General features: G+C 41.0%; 1 protein-coding gene across 3 annotated transcripts in view; it reads right to left on the bottom strand.

The window, feature by feature from the left end:
* septin12 (septin 12) overlaps window positions 1-22,120 on the bottom strand; it is a 92,286-nt gene that overhangs the window by 56,442 nt on the left and 13,724 nt on the right. For all 3 annotated transcript variants that reach the window (XM_015360408.2, XM_015360406.2, XM_015360409.2), the window contains exon 2: window positions 20,613-21,953. In XM_015360408.2, coding sequence (XP_015215894.1) covers window positions 20,613-21,953 — 1,341 coding nt within the window. The remainder of the gene's footprint in view (window positions 1-20,612; window positions 21,954-22,120) is intronic.

Here is a 22,120-nt window from a genome sequence, read left to right as displayed (position 1 = left end):
TCAGTCTCTCGCATTGCCGAACTTAATTTCACCCAGACATCCTACACCACTTACACCATGCAGCCTTTGTGGCTTTAGAAAAAGAATCGAGAGTGGAAAGACGCCGCAGTTTCCCCCTATACGATTCTTCATCTCATTTCTAAGCCCTGCATTAACAGCTGAGGAGTTGGGACATTTTCCAGCGCCAAGTGCTGTGCAGCCGCCGATCTCTCCTCCTTTAAAAAGCCACAGCAGCAGGTAGGCAACACATGCAGTTCAGTTCATCAGATAGAGACGATGCTGATCGATTGCTTCAGCAAGAGGAACTGTGCTCACTCCTTTGTAGAGCACATAGCTGTATATATAAAGATTTATAGGAGTTAGCAGGACTATGTGGATGAGACTTGATTGGCTGCCACTGTGCGACTGGTGTGGACATCTTTCATCAGAGCTCTCAAGGGCACTTAAACTCTCTCCGGCAAAGGGGCCAATAAGAACAGTTACAGATGATAAGAGGCCACTCGGCCCATCTATCATGTTTTATAGTAAGGAGCTCGCTGAGCCAGGGATCTCGCCCAGCCTTTTCTTGAAGGAAGCCGGGGTGTCAGCTTCAACAACATGGCTGGGTAACTTTTTACACCACCTCCCCTGTTTCAAATGCACCTCCACTTTGTTTCTGCCTCTTTCAGTGCTGTCACCAATGCTTCAGGTGTAGTCAGTTTGGCATCTATCTTGACTCTGCGGATCTGGTACACTGAAACAGCGGATTGAAGGGTATCCAAGTGCACTAATCCCACACAAGTGCGTGAGCACCTCCTTTCCTTTCTAACTGATCTTATTTTCCTGTCCTGTCGGCTTCCCACTTCTTTTTAACTTAAACCCGTGTGCTTCACTCTAACTGGTTCTGAAAATGGAAGATGGCGTTTTTATTTTTTAATTTTCTCCCAGGGACGTGGTTCATCACTGGTGGTAGCTGGAGGAGATCCAACCTGACAAGCCATCAGTCTTTTATCTCACATTATCCCAGGGCTGCGTGCCACGAACTGATGTGTATATTTGATACAGGCCTTCAACAAAAATGTACTACAGTTCCAAGCCAAACTCAGCTTTCTTCTGTTCAGCAAGTGAGGCTGATGTTGATGGAGTAATCCCGAAATCCTGAGGCAGACAGAGGTGGGATCTGTCAGTTGCCTCCTAAGGCCCTTGTATAAAGCAGAGGTGTGAGTGAACTGAAAGACATTGACTATCAGTTCCTACTTCCCCCCGCATTCCACGAGCTGCTCGGAGAAAGGAGGAGGTGCACTGCTCAGGAGATATAGAAGTGTATTTTCTGATGAATAATCACCTCTTCTTACAGTTCTCATTAATTATGAGTTACAGACATGTAACGTACCCATGACACTAATTCCACTGTAGTTGTGTTTATGTAAGGCATTTAAAATGTAACTTGTAACCTTCACTTTCACCCTCAAATTCAAACAATATGCAATCTTAGTGCATTTTTTGTATCCGTCTCTTAAATGACAACAACTGCTATTGGATCACAAGCCTTTTTACTTCATTAAACACTTTTTTTAAAAAATATTTGACAACGAAAGAAAACCAAACAATAAAATAAAACAGTGCACCAAAACTCACTATTTCCATAGCTCAGCTGATGAACTATGGCATAACCCGGCAACAAGCTCTCCGTGTTAGAACAATAACAGGATCTGTGTTAGCCTGACACACAGTGTCCATCAACTCACGGGAGTGTCCCTGTTTCAATAGATTCCTGGCCCTGAGCCGGCTGATGCGTCTTTCCACCAAGCAGAAAGAGCATGAGATCCAGTACCCAGCAGATGATCCCTATCTTATCAGGCATGTCTCCCATATCTACAAAGAATTTATCTACAGAAGGTGTGAGGGTGAAAAGACATATCCAAAGAACAGAAAAAAAAAAGATGTTTTCTCATGAGAAACAGGCATTTGGTTGAAAAATTAGTTAAGAAAGGCCATTAAGACTTCAGCCTTCCTTAATATGCTGCAATTATGCTGTCTGGCAAACTGCTTGCATGAAAATCCAATACCTGCAGACAAGCCCCTGTGCCAAGTGATCCAATTTGAACAAGCTGTCAGGGATTCACATGAATGACAGCCTCTCTACAAAGACGAGACCAGCCACAGCCCAGGAGAGGAGCTGTGCATGTGGCAAACGTGATGCTTGTTTCATGCACTCTTACTTAATCTGATGTGATAAATGAGTTTACGTGCTCTTGAAGCTTTGTCCTGTAGAGTCCTGATTTATTCTTCAAAAGCCAGTGATGACAATCTGTGGGTAAGTGGGCATAGTTTTATATGTCAACAGATAAATGAAGAACAGCAGTTTCTATACTTAAACCATTAGGTCAGTGTGGCCTCAAATATTTAAAGAGGATCTATATTGCATGTTTAGCCAAAACCTACTTCCTCAGCCTAAACAAAGTGCTTTCTGAGGTCAAGCTAATTAAGGACATTCCAGAACTTCTACATCCAAGAAGACCAGAATATCTGTAGTTCACTTCAGTGTAGACAAATAAAACTAAACATTAACACAATTTACAATTTATTTCATCACCTGACCAACATTAACAGGGAAGAATAAACAAGCTTGGGTTGAATGCATCCTTTTAAGTGCATAAGATGCTTCTAATCAAAATAATTTCGCATAAACACACATGCTGTGTGTTTCACGAGCTGAACGTTTTAGTCCAAGTCAACAGCATGCTGCCTGTTCTTAGTTGAACACATGCTCATAGCTCCAGTACATTGATAAAAAGCACAGGTAAAACAATCTTTCTGGTAGATTACAGAAAGGCCCGCAGTAATAGTCTATTAGTTATTAAGGTTAATAATTTAACCCGAATGAACAGCTGAACCATAACGTCATTCCAGAGAGGTGAAGTGTACAGTATCCAGCCATAACCACTTATGTCACATTTTGCATTAAAGTTAGTCTTTATAATTTGTGCTAACCAGGAGGTTATGCGAAGTCCACACTAACAATTTAAGACAAAGCCTTTTGATTGCAGCCCATGTCTTATCTACCAAGAGCACCTGACAAAAAGAGATCAGGCTCAATAACCTTGTGCAGACTGTGTCTAAAATCCATGTTTCTTATCGATTGCCGCAACAAAGGGGGAAATAATGTTAAGTCAGTAGAGTTACAATGGGTTTCAACATGGAAATCTAAAAAATGAGTTGCCCCAAGAAGAATCCATCCAACCAAGATTAAAGAAATATATCAAAGCAAAATGTCAATTTCAGTGCTCTTTATGTTTTCTTTGCCTTTTAGTCTGACAGATAGTCAGAGCAGCTGTGCATTTTCAACACAATTAGGAGACCGTGTGTGTGTTGGGAGGTGGAGGGTCTTAGTGTTTAATGCTTGGTTATCATGAACACTTCTGCACAATCTGCCTCAGCTACAAATGGTGGAGGTTTTTTTTTTTCTACCCAAGTGTGCAGGCTGGGCTCAGTCAGTGCGTGGGTTGTCTGTGAGTGTTCTGAGACGCAAGCCAGTTGGATGTATCACTTTTTAATACTGTACCTTTAGCTCAGCCGTCAGTCTGTCCAGACAAGGAACCATTTGTTTCTAGCAACGGTGGTTTATTCCCTAGTACACCATCGTACGCGTTTGCTTGAGTGAACTTCCCCAGGCGTACCTTAACGAACCTTGGTTTGTTTTTCTGTGCGGTTTGAAATTATCTTCCCACTCAACAAGTCTTCCAGCCTGGTACCTGCCTTCCCAACTCCCCCCACCCCCTCCTGTTAAAGCAAGACCTTTTCTAGACAGCAGGGAGCTGTAATGGGATAACCCTCTGAAAGCTGGATAGACAGGAACTACGTGGTGTGACAATAGCGCTTCTGTCAAAGCAAACTGGGAGAAAATGCATTTCAGAATTCCTTCCCAAATCCAGGCTGTCAGTGAGGATACAGATCTGTATTGGGAAGGCTGTGGTCTCTGAGTACAGTCCTGCTGTGACTGTCGTGAATGGAGAGCCAAAATCATTTCCTCCCTCTCATTTCTTGACTTCAGAGCTCATTCCTGTAACCCCGTGGGATTAAGTTATCTTCACTTTATAAATCTCCAGGTAAAAAGATAATGAAACAAGAAACTGTTCTGCCCTGGATAAGCATAAAAGGAGACATTTCAACACAGCCTTTGAAAGATTTGTATACAGATCTGTAGTATTTGTATCATGTAGTATTTCTGACAGTTCAGAATTCTTTATCCCCTTTTCAGTACATCAGAAGCATGAAATGCTTCTAAGAAATACTAAGAAATAGGTAATGAGAAAGACTGGTTTATTTTCCGCACTACTTAATTTATCCACGAGAGATTAAAAAGGATGATAGCAAAAAAAACATGTTTCCTAATAGAACCCCAATGCAAAATCCAGTGAAGGACAATTCTGATCCAAATTAATTCCAGAGCAAAGGACAAAAACCAGGAATGTTACTCCAAACATTTCAAATGCAGGGATACTATTGCAAGGTATGCTGTCACCCATGGTTTAGTGCTTTATTATTGAAACACAGCTTATGGAGTGCTAGGAGATGGCAAAAGCAAGCATTTGTATTATTTATTAGTGGCAATAAATAACATGTGCTCAACTAAGCTGAATACAGGAACTATCCACTCTTTAAGGGCTAGTGTGTCTTTCACAAAGAACTACCACATTACTTACAGGTCACTCTTTGCTATCTGCACTCATCTACACTGAATTCAGGTTACAATGAGGTTGTAACCTGACATTATCAGAGAGAAGTGTTGTGAGTCAACCGGTGAAAAGCTGCCTTATCAGATTTCAAAAAACAAAAAGTACAGGCTTAACAAGGGGTCATTTTAAGGCTCTAAACATCAGGTCAGATCCAGCCTCTAATTTAGAATGACTCAGTTTTTAATGTTGTCTGATTCAGATTCAACACCAAGCATTCCGGCATGTTTTTCCCGTAAAACATGGTACCTTTATGTTTTCAACTAATCAAAACGCTGCACACCTGATTCATGAACTCAGTTCTACCATACCATTTGGTTGTTATCATTCTCCAGGTGCTCATTTGGAAAGGGGAAAAAACTTTAAAAGACATTAGACACATGACAGGAGGATACACAGGAGAGCCTGGTTTCTGAGCAGGCTGTTCAGGATTAGGAAATACCTTGGTAGTGCCACGTCTCACAGAAACTGGATCTATACATTCTACAGTATGTCTACCTACACATTGATGTAATACTGGCTGACTGCAATGGGAGACATTGCATTGGTTTGGCAGATGTAAAAACAAAAATTAACATATTATCCCCATTACATAAAGGATGATAAACAATCTCATTGTCCTATTTTTCATAGGCAGAGACTCCTTTAGAGTCTTCATTTACAGAAGAACAAATACACTATTGAATATGTGACTGTCCTCTTGAAATAGCACTAAACATAAATGAGGCTGCAGAGCTGTCACGACAATGTCCCCAGGGCATGGTATTCCCTGGAGCTGTCCTGCACATCTTCCCTTGAAGGTGTACATTCTTCAGGGATTATACAATGAACACTCCTCCGACCATAACAAACAGAGATTAGTGGTGAAAGAAAAGCAAAGTGGGCTGTGACTCACTGCAGTGGAATGAGTTTCTAACAAGTCGTAACTGCAAGGTCTGAGCAGCCACAAGGTGCTCATCCCAAGCTGACCGTAACATAAGCACCCCTTTTTTAAACTGCTGTTCGAGATACTACTGTCAGCCTTTGCCAGCTCTCTGCATGTCACTATATTCCTCTTGTCAAATCCAGCAGCAAACAGCTCGGCAGACCAGATGAAATTCAGAGTTGCTATCTCTCACACGATGGGTGGCTCTGCGGGTGACCTGCCACAGACAGACATGAAGGATAGAAATATATGGTTCACACATGCAAACACAACCACTAATTATCAGGAGGACAACAAAGCAAATGTATGCACCTTTAATCTGGGTAGTGTCACGTTAAAAAAAACTAAACAAAAACAGATTTGTGTTTCCTAGATATTAAACCAATTTGAGAAGTTCTCAATTAAAAAAAGATAAGACAGTATACAACATATTAACTAATAACATGACTTGAGGTGTCCAGCAGACTAACCTCTTACTAATCTCCTAATCTTTGATTCCTGCTTCCATGAACTCTGTAATCAGAATTCAGTCCCATGGGCACAGCCCAGGAAGTTAGCCACATTTTAATTTCAGGAGCCCAGTAGCCCTGCTACTCCTAGATTTCCTAAAAAATAGATATAGCATCTTCTGGGTCATTGTTTCTCCTCAGCTCATTGGACACCCAAACAATTTTCTTCTCTTCAGATACAGTAAACGCAGAAAGAAAAAGTCTACTTCCAATTTACATTACTTGAAGAAATGAAGAGTGGTTATCAATAGGCTGCTACTCTTGCAGTAAATGATGTCCTTTTGCCCTATCAGCAGTACATCTATACATACAAGGAGTGGAGATACAGGCCATTAGTTGTACTAATGGCCTCCTTGGCTCTCAGTGATCCGTGAAACCTTGGGTTCCCTTGCAAAGAACACACACAGGGGCTCCCCAGACTGTTTGTCTGGAAGCCAGGGCACCTGGTGGTATAATCAGAGCCTGAAAGCAACACTGGGAGAAAATCCACAGTTCTGTTTTTCAGTTGTTGTTTTTTAAACCATACGCAATTCTTAAAAATTCCTTGGGTGCTTGCAATTTTAAAAAAATATATATAACATGTAGTAAAACAGTAAAAACAGGACATTCCAGCAATAAAGCAGTGACAAAAAATAAATATAGAACTTCAGAAAGAGAGTGTTTATAAAATTCTTCTAAATATTATTATGCATATTTCTGGCAGGGAAATACTACTTTAATGTGCCATAAAATATCTTGAGTGGTGCAGCGCTTAAGGAAGTGCTATAATATCCAACAGTGGCTCTCCTTTCGGAATCTTGCTCCCAGCCTGTGCCGAACGACTGTCAGCCATGATAATCGACCTTGACACCAGCATCCCCTGAGCCAAGATCTCTCATCCAGAAACCAAGCCCAATATCCCAGAGGCAAAAATTCTTTTCCCCGAGAACAATTAATTCACTTCCTTAAATAAGATTTTCTCCCTGAATTACCGGGTTTATTGTGAGACTTGCCTTCAGGCAGCTGGTTTTTTAGTAAAACCGTGTCAATGAACGGAACATTTTTTCCATCTGGTAAATTATATAACTTTCATCCATTAAAAAGCTCACAGAAGCTTATTAAACTTTGTGCATTGTTCCCAGATTTGACTAGGACTAGGATGCTTGTTCCAGAACCCAAGGTGTTGGTTTAATAATAGAGCTGGTATTCTTGTTTCAGACAGCTAGAACCTTTTTGTGACTCCTTGTGACTGGTCTTAAATGTGCTTCACCTTAGTTTCTGCACGTGTTTTTGTTTTGTGTTTCACTGTTAATTACAGCATATAGAATTCCACAGGGTAGACTCTGCTAATGCTTTTGTTTACCTTAGAATTGCTGCCCTCATAGACCATGTGTTTTCCATCACACACACGACAAGATTGCTCTCTACAGCATGTTATTTAGTTAAATGCATACTTCCAGGGACTCTAAGGACAACACGGACTAGTGTCTTACATCACAGATTATGCAGATATTGAAATTAAAGCTCAAGCAGATATTGAGATAAAAACCAGGCTCTCACCTTTCTATTAAAATGCAATCAAGAAGATTGCATGCATGGCACGAATGCCTGGCAGGAGAAACAATTCTGCATCATCTAGTTTCGTAGCACAGTTACCTGCTACTGAGCTACTGGACCTCACTTGGCCCATTGATGTTTGCTTACTACTGAGAATATATTTTTCTTTTTTGGCTACTAATGGGACACGAAATTTAACCCCAGATGGCCCCAAGGCAGCATTCCTGGAAAAATCAGGATCCGCAAATGCCAGCTGGGTTTTGGTAAATGTTGTAATACAGATATTACTCATCAACTATGCCTGCAGTCCACTGATAGCTGCAACACATTTACAATCACTAGTGGTGATGATATACCTCAGAACCAAAGCGAAGCAAGATACCTGTAACTGAAGCTCAATGGTTGGAGATCATGAGGCACTACAACACTACAATCCCACTTTAAAGGAACAGGCTTTCTGGGCTGATAGAGAGGACCATCCAAGGATGAATCCATCTTTATCCCATCAACCAGGCCATGCCTCATTGTGGATTTACCTCTGTTGAAGTTACTCAGTCTCTTTCTTTGTTTCTGCTTTCTGAGTGCAGCTATTGTCTCTCATTGTGGTGCACTGACCACCAAAGTGCCTCCAACCAGATGCTGTAAGGCCAAATATTGTACAAATGTAAACAATTAAGTAATCTTGCAGTAATTTGTGGCTCTGAAGACAACACACAAAGACACGCACACGAAAGAAAAAGAAGATTTACAAGAGAATAGATTTCCTGAAGGCAAACCAAGGCAGAAAAAATACAACATAATTACCATCCATTTTCCAAAAAAGCTGTACAATTAAAGAGTGCATTCGGGAAAATGTCTGAAGCAGAGGGACAAGGTCAAAACCACACCTACTTCAGAGATTTTGGCCGCACAGATTGCAGTCCACCTCAAAAAACTGCAGAACTTCAGATTTTGGGGGGGGGGGTGATTTGCAAAAAAGCCTTTTAAACAAAGCCTAATCAAAATTCACAGTGATCACACAAAAGACACAAACCCAGGCCTTCAGGCCTCTTAACAGTTCTTAGAATATAATCCTACAAGCCCTCGTACTTTCACGAGGGATATATGCCCTGACGAGACCATTACACACCTCCTTCCTCTCTTAACTGACAGGGTTTCAAGGACTCAAGCTCCTGCTTGTCTAACTGTCAAAATAAACATGTTGTTTTGAGGCCTTTTTCCTTCCCAGTACAGACTGAAAAAATCCACATCTCCTCTTGCACCAAAACAGACCTCTCTTTGGAAAACTATCAAGTGCTATCAAGCCACTGCCGAACAGTCTAAAAGCCGTGTTTGGCGAGAGTCATTCGCATTCGCAAAAGTGCTCCAGCAAAAGCCAGTCAAGTCCTTGTTTCTTTTCAAATTCAAGCCAAATTTGCAAATGTGCAGCTTTCAAATGAATAGATTTCATAAAAAAAACAGCAAGGATTTAACAGGAACACACCCATCGGCCCTCACCTAGACCCCCTTAGGATAAACCCCATGTTTCGCCCAAGCACCTGTTCTGAACTGCTGTTGGGGGGGTGCTTTTTACTTCAGTTAAGCACACATTTACAGCAAAAACATTCTCACGTTTTCTTCCCCACTCTGATGGAAACAGAAATAGTTTTGAAACCGAGGAAAGATGACGTGCTGCTTAGCTTCTAAAAGGCAGACTCTGCGCCTGACCGTGCTGGCACAAAGCATTCCCAGCAGGACTGAGTGCTCAGCGTTCAAGCTTCTCCGTCTCCCTTCAACATTGCGAAGCCGGGGAGAAGACAGACAGTGTTGAGGGTGGCTGAAAGCAGGAGTGCGTTGAAAGGGAGCATGTCAAAATGCAGCTGTGAAAGAGGTATTGGGAGATCAGCGCTAGTGCTTTGTGTATAAGGATGCACACGAGAAAAGCATGAGGCCTGAGTCCTGGTGACTGGTGTGAGCTGTCAGCAGCACAGCACTACCCGGCTGATAACAGCACCATTTCCAGTCCATACCCTCCAGCTCAGCACCTGCACAGTTACCAGTGGAACGCAAAACCTGACTTTGCAAGATCTATAACATAAGACAGACAGAATAAATCAACGCAGTGAAAGGAAAAGGAATATGTCAGGAAGTCAAATGAGAGCTTCTGTATCCTTCCAGGCTCTGTAGCTCCCTAAATGTGCACAAGATGGGCCGGGTGGCCTGGTCTTGTTTATAACCTTTCTTTATACAAAATGAGCAGCCTCTTGACATGAAAAGCTGTCCTGCCTCACTTTTCTTAGATTTCTTAGAAGTTTGGGAAATCACATTTCAGTGCATTCTCTTTTTAATGAAGAAGATAAAAAAACCTGCAGTGGATACGTGTGTACACGCCTCCACCTTTCCTACACGTAGGTTTTCGAGATGGGCAGCAAAGCTGAATTTCAACACAGTAAGGGAGACAGCAGTTATTGTGTTTTTGTTCAGCCAGCACTCCTATGTCTCCTGGACAGGCAGCCTGTGGATCTATACAGAGCCTCCTGTGAGGGATCCATTTCTACATACCTGCAGTCATTCACACTTGCCTGTGAAGTACTGCACTGTCCTGTGAGTATCACCCCAGCTCTTGTATTGACCTGCAGGGTTCAATTAGCAAGCTTAGATGCATAATTAACAAGCTCCTGCAAAATATCTCAAAGGGTAAAAGTGAAGAAGAGACAAAGAACTTGGATGTTTGACAACGTCAAGACAAAAACAAAAACCTAGCAACAGAGAGCAAACTGATAACCCCCGAAATTCTAAAAATAAACTCATTCAGAGCATTGTCGAATTTGCTTCTAAAGGACAGTTTGTTTTACTATATGAATATTCCAGCACATTTATAATGAATTCCAGCAGAATACTGTACACTGCCCAAGGAAAAGCATTGAGCATACAAGAATTTGTCTGTGTTTCAAGCCACAGTTTGAAGCGTTATTAAATTAGGATACCAGCGATAACTTCTCAAACATGAAATGGTGCCCAGCTGTATAAAGAAGAGCCTAAAGTCATAATAATCCCACAAAAAGAGAAATAATCTTTGAAGTGGATGGTCAATTTCCAAAAAAGGTTTATGAAAGAGTAAAAGCCTGCCTGTTCATTATTTTTACTTTAAAGTCCATGACCCCAGATTACCCACACTTCAAAACTGCTGGATGTTGCCACACTTTATTTGGTGAAGGCAATTTAGAAACCAAAAATAGCGCTTTCAATAAAAGCTGTCATCTATCCAAAAGCATTTCTGAGATTTCTACTGAATGAAAAAACACACCACTGTGTGCTAAATGTATAAATCATTTTTACAACTATTAGTTATAAAAAACTCTAAATGTTAGTGGCTATGAAATTACAGTATACAACCCAATGTGTTCCAACACATTCAACCATTTTTGACCATCAAAACCTTGATTGAACTGATGAATACAATGATGAGATTTTCTTCTACAATGCATTTTCCGAAACCTAATAAGCTAATATTTTCAAACTGATGTTTCATTCAGGGGATCCCAATTCCTGGGGTCTGGATCCCTGCTGGTCTCTTTAACTTATAAACATGTCTGCACCAGGGAGAGAGGTTAATTTGATCCAATTAAGGCTTAACTGGACCAGTGTAGACCTTTCTCACAGCCCTCAGCTGGTGATAATTTAAAGAGACAGAAAACCCACAGGACTGCGGCTCCTGAGGTCTGGACATTAGGATGCCTAGTTTAGTTATTAATAGGAGAAAACGTGTATTTTGCCCTACACATGCCTGCTTTGGATCTGTGTAGATTTTTGCATTTTTCACTTCTACAACCACACCGATCATCAATCATCGGCTCATCGATCCAAAATAGGATATGCTTTACGGATATTAAAAAAGAATCAAAACAAACTAAAAAGCCACACGCTGATTAATAATAAGAGTTTCCTGCCTTGTACAAACACTGCTGTAACAAAAATGTCTTCAACTGAAGCTGCTTGAATATTACCAAGAAGATCACTATCTAGGGCCAGAGCTCACTCTTGTGTAATGACAGCTGATGAGACCCGAAGCAATACAAGCTCATACCAGAGATGCAGAAGGAGGGAATACATCCAGAAAACTGAGAAATGAGATCTGATTTACCTTAAAACACTGCCAAAACAGAAAATACTCAGGTATGAACCTACAGCAGCCCGGACCCACACACTCACTTCTGCTTGTATTATATCTCTTTAATTACAACAAAATAATGATCTGCAACAGCCCACTGGAAATACAGCAGATGTAAATCTGAACTAAGATGTTCAACTGTAATCTGTTCCAGGTAATTCACTGCTAAATGATTTTTTTAAATATATATACGCAGTAATTTATACTCCTCAAAGAATGATACTTGAACCCAATGAAATGATATATGATATATAAAATGATATCCCTTAAATAAAGAAAAACTAATAATAAAACCCAAATTATACAATGAGCTGATAGTTTAGACCATATATGAAAATGACGCCATAAATTGTTTCAATTCGAGTAAGAAAATCTGATTTTCAGAGTAAGAAAAGCTATTTGAAAAAAAAGTTCCCAGAAAGAGTGCTGGAACTGAAAAGGTTAACAGGGGAGGGTGACTGAAAACATCTGCTGGCGAAGAATTTATTCCCTCAATCACTGTAATTAAATCCAGAATAAATTGTGCTCCATAGGAGAGTGCAGAACCTCCTGCCTGCTCTCGGCAAGAGTCAACATGAACCAGGAGAGCAGGAGAGCTGTGAGGAGACGCAGAAAGAGGAGGTGTGATTGGGAGAGTGAGACCAGTTCTGGGCTCCGTTCACACACAAAGGATAAACGTGTTAAACTCATTCACACAGCATGCTCACAGCTTTGATTCTGAAAGTGAAAATACTCGTCTCTTTCTTTTTGTTTTCCAGCTGGGGTTTGCTGGCTGACTCCCATTTCACTGTTTCAGCATACGGTTTGCACAGTAAGCAACTGGTTAAGGGACAAAAAGAAAGTATCATCTCAAACAAACAAGACCGCACCACCTGCGACTGAGACTCAGTTTCTTTGCCAGACTACAAACCAAGCTCAAATTCACTTCTTGTTCATAGAGGACTAGGAGACAGCCAGCTCTCTGCAGTGAATGATCACCTAGAAACTACCGAGTCTCAACAAATAAAATGGAATCGTGATAAAGTGGGACTGAGAAACCACCAGGTATTTGGTGCCCCACTAAAACCACAAGGGTGCTTTAAAATACTGCAAGCGTATGGGACCTACAGCTCCAGACGTCTACCGTTTCAAACTGGAAATTTAGTAAATTAAATATTTTGCTTTTGCTGGCGAATGTCCAGGCAGTTTTTTACGTGATTTCTAAAGTTCCCCCATGTAAACACAGGAGTTTCTGTCAATCCTGTAGGTTTTCCTCCTTGTGTCCGGTTCAGAGATTCGGAGAAGCCCAAGCCTTGTTTTGCTGACAGATCTGGTTTCGGTCAGTAGATGCAAACAGAGGAACAAATGGAATGTGGCAAGCGAGGAGAATCTCCATCCAGGATGTTTTTCTGGGGAGATGGGTTATTTTTCTGTGAAAGGAAACAATTCGTTGGAAACAACTGAAAAGACGCTTAATTAAAAAATGTGGCGTCTACGACGCAAATGTGGGATAAGGGTTTGGTCAGAGGAGACTTGTGCTGGAGCACAGGCAAGTGACAGGAACCACTGTGGTTGCAAACTATTGTACAGACAGGAGTGCTAATTAATAACAGCTTTCCTGTCAGCTTCAGCAATAATATTTGGCTTTCATTGGCAAATCCAAACAGTGAATAATGTTTTAATTGCTCATGATTTTTTTGAAATTATATTAAAAAATGTCTTGGAGCAAGCCAGAAAGAAACCCCACTGAAATGCAGAATCTGGCAGAGTAAAAGGCAGATTTTTACAGCTCTCAGCAGCTCCCTCAAGTTCATTTCAATTAATGTTACAGCCAAATTCAATGGTGTGGTCATGGCAATAAACAATGACCTTCTCCCCTCTCAGGAAGTGATTTCAGTTGCAATCTTCTCTGATACAGGGGATGAAAATACGACTGTTTTTTCCCCAAAAAAAGTTCTGCTCAGAAAACATGTTGTCATGTTGAAAAAAAGAATGTCCTGACTGCATTTGAACAAATCCCCAAACCATTTTTTTTGCATTCAGTCACTGCCTACAGAGAAAGCATGCTGTAAATGTTGTCGACAGTGTACGCCTATGAAGAAAAAAAAAGAATTTTCTAGATTTAAGGCTTTAAAAACCATACGAGAAGGATAATGTCAAGACAAAAATGCTCTAACGGAAAAATGAATGTACGATATTCGTAAGGAGACATTGGTATCTCATTTCCAATCCAACAGTTCTCATTGATCAAGAATCAGCTCTGAGCAGCTGTCATTCCTGGAACTCAGCAAGAAAAATCTCTGACCTCAACCAGATTTTTAAGGAATGTTAAGCAGGAAAGGTTTTTTAAATCATTTTTCATTATATATAGGTCAATTCCTTGCACCAGATGTGGATTTCTGAATATTTGCAACGTCCAACACTTTGTGTTAGGCAGACACGGTTTTTAGCTGATGTGTAAATGAACACAGGGGTACAGCCTGAAAATAAGCTGGTGATACTACGGAGCATATGGAAAAACACCATGACCTCTATGTGACAGCTTTTATGCAATGTTTCACACTACAAAAGACACTGTAAACTAAGACACAGCATCATACTTATAAAGCATGTACTGACACCCCTATCATTTTTAAATTAAATACAATTTAGATTTAAATGAAAAATAAATGTTTAAACAGCCACCAGTAACACAAACAATTGCATGATGAAAGATTCGAGTGGAATCACACAGCTTCATTTTTTCTTAAAATATATAAGAAAGTTTGCCGACAGGAGAAAAAATGGTCAATTTCCGTTATTATCTACATATATTTCATAGTACCTCTTACATGCCACTATTTTAATGGGATTTATTCCAGAAAGAATAAACATTGATTTCATGTTCCTGTTCACTGGTTTGATTAATTTGCAAAGAAGGTATCAAAGGCAGATTACATACAGAAGCACTGAGCATTTTACATTTACTCATGCTATTCACCAGATGATAAGAAAGATAGCTTAAAAGCAAGGTTAAAGAGTTAGGTATAGCTTCTTAATTTTGATAAGTCCATCCATTTTCCTGGTCTTCGAAGTCATTGAGGTATGCACACATTCTTGCTTGAAAGATAAGAAGTCATCGATAAACAGTTGAAATTAAAATTGCCCAAAATAACATTTGGACCACAAACAATATCCTCTTAAAGCATGCGCACTTCTGTCATGGTTCATGTTAACTGAGACACAAACCTCCTGCGAATCCGAGACTCAGATTCTTCAGGCAGTTCAAAAATCAAATACATCTTCAATAGCCGTCAGACAAACTATGGTCGTGTAATTACAGGGAAAGGAAGAATTTAATCCCTTTCAGGATTTGACAGTGTTCACTACCTTTAAAATGCCTTTGAAGAGAAGGCTGCACCTGAAGACGCATGTGAACTTTGTGTAGTGTTTGAAATTGGCATAGATTAGCAAACAGGGCAACACCTTAGTTTAGAACTGCAAAAATTGTTTTATCTTCTGTCCAAATGTATGGTAAAACGTTAATCTGTTTGTCCTGGCCAATTTCCACACTTCCTGGACAGAGTATCACAGTACAAGGAAACTTTCTAAATGTTTAGGAAGAACGAGTACTGCAAGATTTTTAAAATTCAACACTTACATGATGGAATGGAGCTCCTGATAGATGTGGGATTTACAAATATTAAATAAAATACGTCACCACATTGTTACGGTAAGTGCACCAAAGATTTTTTATTTTATAATAAAACCTGATGCTTTATAGACCATATTACTGTACTTTACTATCCCAGGGAGAACACATGGACCTCATCAAGCAATTCACAGTTAACTAAACTAAGGAAAAACAAAACAAAAGAAACAGCTTCATCTATGCATGAGGCAACTTTTTCCTTCCGGGTCCAGTCACAAGAAATAGGATAGACACAACAATCGTTCTAAACAAATTCCTGATTCCTAATCTATTGAATGAAAAACCAGTTTAAAGAGGACTGTCTGGAAGAGAAGTCTTAGAAATTATTGTCTGCATCCTGCTTTATGACCATGCAATCCTTAAATTCTATCCTTCAAGGCAATGTGGAGCTCCACTGACATCTTTTAGTCTGAATACATGAAAATAGAAATAGAAGGTGCCCTTCAATCCAACCAGATACTGACTTACTTTAAAGTGATTCAGAGGGTTTTGCACTGTAATTACTAGTCTTATGATACATCCATCCACGTGATCCTTATTGCTATTTACTTGGAAATAAAAGTGGTTCAGGCAGGAATGTCAAACAAAAGAAGAAAGCGTTCTTTGCAGGTTTATGAAAATTGAAAAGTCCTTTGGCTGCTAAAAACACATCAGCAACAGGGTAATTCTTTTAGCTGCATGGCTTAAAAATATATAGGCTGAAGAACTGAAGAACTTCTGCTTTCAAATGAAAGAGTGTTAAGGAAATGTTACAAGCAGATACTCCTTAGTTAAACAGTCCCCTCCCATTTCATATTAATTAAAATAATTTCTGATCAGCTATTCCATTAATAGGCACAAATTCACTTATGTCAAAATTCAGATTATTATTATCATGGGACGTCTTTGTCTGGGGAAAAATATTGGAAAAGATCATCGCAGACCTAAACTCTGCCCAGCAGAGGCTGAGAGAGAGGGACTGGAGTCACGGGTGTAGAAATACCAACATAGAAAGCTCAGGCCTTGGCCAGGACTAGGAATTTTAATTGAAACAATATAAACCTGCTTAGCACTGATTGATTTACTCAAGAGGTGAGCGATTAATAAAAGCTGAGGTCTCAGTGATGTTTTGGCAGCTCCGTGCAGTGATAAGCGAAAAAGATTACTGCAGCAGTCCACCTGAAAGTAATGAAACTATTTTGTTGAACCTTCCAGAAGATTCAATTCCGGTCATGGAATAAACCTGTTTTCGGGTAATACCAGTCAGCAAGAACAGCAGATTAAAAAAACACAAGGGACCTTTCCCAAAGGTGAAATGCAATGTGGGACAAAGAAAGTGTGCCTACAGAGAGTTTTTGTGCTGGATATACAAACACGTTCTTGTCATGCTAATTAACTGCCAGAGCTTTGTAATAGTTACTATTGTTTCTGATTGGTGATTCAATCATACAAAATAGCCTCCTTATCCAGCTAGATTGTCTTATTGAATTTCACAGTCACAGGACTTGATGTCTGGGGAGTTTGAAAAAGAATACACAAATCACTCCACTTACTCCTTCAATATTCAGTGATTAGCCTTTCTGTGAAAGGACGCCGGAAAGCCACACTGTTACTCCTAACGTGCGATTCTACTTCACGCATGTCAGCTATTTCAGAATCTGCAACCTTATTTTTTCTGACTTAATTATAATCACCAGGAGCTGAGCACATGCACTGGTTAAATTCACTTCCTGGTGAGCATTTGCCGTCATTGCTGTGTTAGAGCAGTGCAATATTGTTCTGTTCTGATGTCACTCCTCCAATGTACTCTGAATAATGCAGGCACAGTTAGTCACAAGCAGCTGTATAATTAATTGTGATAATGGGTATTCTTGAACACGTGGAGACAGATATAGTAACCAGGATAATTTCTGAAATTCAGTACTATCTTGTTCTGAACTCAAATTCTCTCTACATTTTGCACTGAAGTAAACCGTTGGAACCAGTCACATTTTCTGCATGCATCTAACTGCTATGATATATCATTTAAGGAGAGGCAGCATAGTTACATATCATTTGCAGTGGAATACTCTGTCCTCCAAGTATTTTAAACTTTATTAATGCAGCGTGGTTTTCTGCAAACTTGAGAAGAATGTTGACAGTGATAATGAGGAACTGCATGAGAAGGAAAACCTCAGAGCTGTGGAGATATATTAATCTCCACTGAATGCATTCCTCTGCCTTTGCCAAATAATGTTGTGGAAACAGCCATGGTTCACTTAAGGGTTACTATTGTTTCGACAAAAGCCGCAAGTACAACGTGGATTACTGACATGATTAAAAAATGCCAGGTGAATGGTGCTGTGGAACAGGCTCGGATTCAGTTACAGTTCCCTGTACCTCTCAGGTGTTCCTGACACGTTCCATTTCTTTCACTTCAGTCTATCGGTATCAAAGTACACACTCTTTAAAGTGAAAAACGACTCAAAGACAAAAAAAAAAACAGAAAACAAAATATCCCAGTCTTTGTCGGAATTTGCGCGGCACCCTTTTTCAGTGCGTGACATCAGATAAGTGGTATTCCCAGAAAAAAAAATTGTAAGTCATCCCATGGCGCCAATTTAATAAAAACAATCTTGACGAACAATACAGCACTGTCACACAGTTAGCCCTGAAACATGCCTTCCAAAATGATCAAGTAACCCAGCTCACTGTATCTTTATCTTAAAATCCTGTACAATGCTGGTAATTGGTAGAACTCAAACACTGCCTACAATTCTGAAAGATATGTTTACATACTGTAACAGAGGCATTGTGACTCCTTGTTATTTTCCACTGGTTTGAAATATTATTTATAATAATGGGTGTTCCTCAATCCCTTGAAAATTGCATGAGAATCTCAGATTATTTGCAGATATTAAGTTGTTCCTTAGATGTTTAATTATTTCCTGTAAACCTTCATTCCCACAGCACTAATCACCTTTCTTCTCAAAACTAGTGAGTTGTATTTACAGACTCTCATGGGTTATACCTACTGCCCAATAAAGAATAAATCTAAGAATTTTTGTTCTTGCACAGTGTACCTTTTTAAGGGTGTTTGTTTTAATGGTTACAATTAGTTATTCACTGATAACACCAAGCACAAATCATGTTGTAAACAGGGTTTTCACTGCTTTGCAAAACATTTAACCTACCCTCTAGCTGGTCCAGAACAAAGAGAACTTTTATATACTGTAATTTGTTGCAGGTTTTTTAAAATTAGAATAAAATAAAAATGACTTTTCATTCAGGAATCTTATAGAAAATGAGTATACCATGGGCTAGACATTAACTGTACAGGCAATAGCAATTCAATTGAATTGAGTATGGCAAAAAACATACTGAACATCTTCCAGATAAAATGGGTAAAGAATGAATACCCTGCGTTTTGCAGTTAGCAAATAACCATTGGAGATATAAAATAATTGTGGAGAAAAACATTCAGCTTCTAAATGAAGCTCTGTAAGAGCACATCATCTTCATCAACTGGAATGACCTGACCACCAGCACTGTCTCGAAGCACCTTCTCAGACCTCAGGCCCACCGCCTCTATCCCACAGGAGGAAGCAGCTCTTGAAAGACAAGGACAATCGAGCCCATTGAGGCGTCGGCTAAGATAAATTAGAAGTGAGGGTTTTTGACAGCACACAAGAGTCCCTTCAGCTCCATATAGCCAAGTTAGCAGACGTTCCAAGAAGCGTTCCGGGTATTTTTTTCCTTCCTGCCACTTCGAAATGGTAAATTGCACTCCGTAAAAAGGGCTGGCTGGGATCCAAGACTAACATTCCAGCGGGCATGAGGGCCACTGCTTGCATTGCTGCACGTGACCCTCCACACTGCTATCACGGAGATCACCTCTGCCACCCTGCGCTGGCCTGCTCTCAATAATCACTCCTACTTCCTCCACAACACGGCTAATCTTAACGTGGAACTGGGGCTTCTGCTGTTCCTTTGCTATATGACCAAGGATTGACTTTGCCTCTTTTTTACTTCAGTGCATTGCCTAGATCCACTGTCTGTTCTCCACCCTAGTGGTTCTGACAGCGTCTTCAGGGAACTCCCTAACTAAGCCATTAACTGAACTATTTTCTCAACGATCTCATTTCTTTTTTAATTGTTTTGCTGCTTTTGTCCTGGGTTTCATAAGTACCGTTAAGTAAGGCTGGATTCTGGCCAAGGCAGAGTGGGTTCTATCTTAAACCTGTAAGCACAGACTCAGGGGTGTCCAAGAATCTCCAAAACTTAGTAACGAGATACTTTGGAATTCTAGTGTTAAAAGATGAAATTACTTGTGAATTAAGGGACTTTTCAACCAAATCGTGGTAGTTTAGAACTCGGCAGGACCAGAAAACAGAAAGTAAAGTGATCCACAGAGACTACAGCGGGGAACTGCTGCTCTAGCACGTGACTATCAGTCACAAAAACAGGAGACCTTACTTTATGAACAGAGGGCAAAGAGCACAGTGTAAAACATGAGTAAGAAAATGAAGAACTAATGGTTTGAAAAAAAATCTAAGGACTTTGTTATTGCTATTGTTATGTTTAGAAAGAACAGAAGTAAGAAACAGAATTGAAGACTGCACTGATTTTGCGTAAGTGTCTTAGGGAACAAAAATGTCATGGGTTCACCTAATCTTCGTTTACAGGAAACGAGGCTGGAACTGCAGAGCCGGGTTGGAGGAAACAACTTGGCTGTGGCGGTTGTGTATCTCACTGCTGGATGTGTGGTGATGACAGGCAATACAACGTCATTACCACTGTCGCTGTGTTAACAATTTATAGATACAAGGGGAATTTTGTAAAGCATCTGCAAGATGTTAAAAGCAAATCACGATGACAGGATCACATTAGCCTGAAGAAAAGCACACTGTAACCGAAATCTGCTGCAGTGTGCCGGCCCGTTCGTTTAACTAATGGTCTTACTGAAAAACAACTTTCCCAGTAAAAATATCACAATTTTTATTGTGTCATTGCATGTACTGACAGCAGCTGTTAAGAATCGGAAGAACTGCTGCTACTGCCAAGAAAAGAACTCCCTTCCCACTGCTCTTTAAGGGCAGCACATCTTCAAGAAGCTCCACATTACGATGCCTTAAATTGAAGTTCTTACCTTCCCGCCTCTTCATTCGCAGGTCCTCCTGTGGTAATTGGAGCTCCTCTCTCTCGGTCGCCTTGTCATCGTGGTACTTCTCCCCAGGTCTGGTCAGGCTCCTGTTGTCAGCTCGTGAGAATGAGGCGATCCTCTGGAGGATGGAGCCCACACTCTCCTTTGGCGGAGCAACTGCCTGGGAGAGCTCACTGCTGACCGCAGTATCTTGGAGAACCTTCTGAAGGGCAGGCTCTGGCAGAGACTCGGGGCTTAGCAGAACAACCTGTGGCTGCGAGACGATTTTAAACTGGGGGGTCTGGGGCGGGGAGAGGAGAACTGGAGATGCACTGACACATGGGACAGGGAAAGATCCTGGAGGGTGAACAGGCACTGTTTTGGCCATATTACCATAGGGTGATGCCCTCTCTATGTTGTCTAAGCTGTTTAATGCAGCAGGGCTGGAAGAACCAGGGAGGCTGTTCAGCTTGGAGCTGGATCTTGGGACAGCTTTGGGCACAACCTCAGGAGGAGCTTCTTGAGGCCTGGCCACCAGGTTATCCAGATCCAGAGGGAACTTGTTAAGCCTCATGGGCTCCTTGGGTTTTGGAGCCCGGGTGCTGGAGGAGAAAGACGGCTCCCGTTCAAGTGGAAAGGAATTCTGTCGGTGAGATACAGAATTCCAGGAAGGTCCAGTGTTGCCATACCTTAGGCCTGGAGAGCTTGCACTTGTTATCCCTCGACTTTCAGCGATGTGGAGATCCAAGGAGGGCATGGAGCCATGGTTCAATCCAATCGGCTCAGCAGCTAAGACCATGGGAGGCTCCACCTCGGAATGGAACATGTTTCCATGGGATGAGAACTTCTTCAAGGCAGGGCTGTAGAGGCGCTGAGTCTTGTAGTCGCCTACACCCATTGGACTTTGGGGAGGGCTGGCATAGGAGGTCATTTTGGAAGAGGTTTGATATTCTAGGCTAGAGGAAGAGCTATGAAGGCTGTCATTGTCACTCCCCGGACCTGATGAAGAGGAGAAGCCATTGGGGTTGAATTTAGTCTGAAAAGAGGAGACTCGAGTAATGCCGGAACCTGCACTACCGTTGGTTTTGGCAACGGCCATTGAGCCACGGTTAAAAGACAAGCTGCTGACCATTTTATTCTTCAGAACTGGACTCTGGGCGGGACTGGAGCCGATGCTGATCCGCGACTGGTAGGATGGAGGAACATGGGCTCCTGGTCCTCTGCCATCAGTGGTCTTGTTTATGATGAGGCCAGCGGGGGTGGGACTGAAGGGAGAGTTGAGTGGAGAGGTGGGAGAGAAGGTGGGGATCTCATCCACATCCTCAATGTCGAAGGACCTCTTCAACGCTGTGAAGACAAAGAGGCACACTTTAAAGACTGCAAAGAATCAGAAGACAAGCAGTAAGGCCTTCAACCTCAATAGAAATTTGAATTAGAATTTAACACTGGATAGGAGGTCCATCTCCAAACCACACTGCCTCAGACCTACACTTTGTTCTCCTGTACTGACACTA

The sequence above is a fragment of the Lepisosteus oculatus genome, chromosome 19, assembly GCF_040954835.1.
Source record: "Lepisosteus oculatus isolate fLepOcu1 chromosome 19, fLepOcu1.hap2, whole genome shotgun sequence".
Classification (NCBI taxonomy): domain Eukaryota; kingdom Metazoa; phylum Chordata; class Actinopteri; order Semionotiformes; family Lepisosteidae; genus Lepisosteus; species Lepisosteus oculatus.
This window is presented reverse-complemented; position numbering and strand designations above follow the sequence as displayed.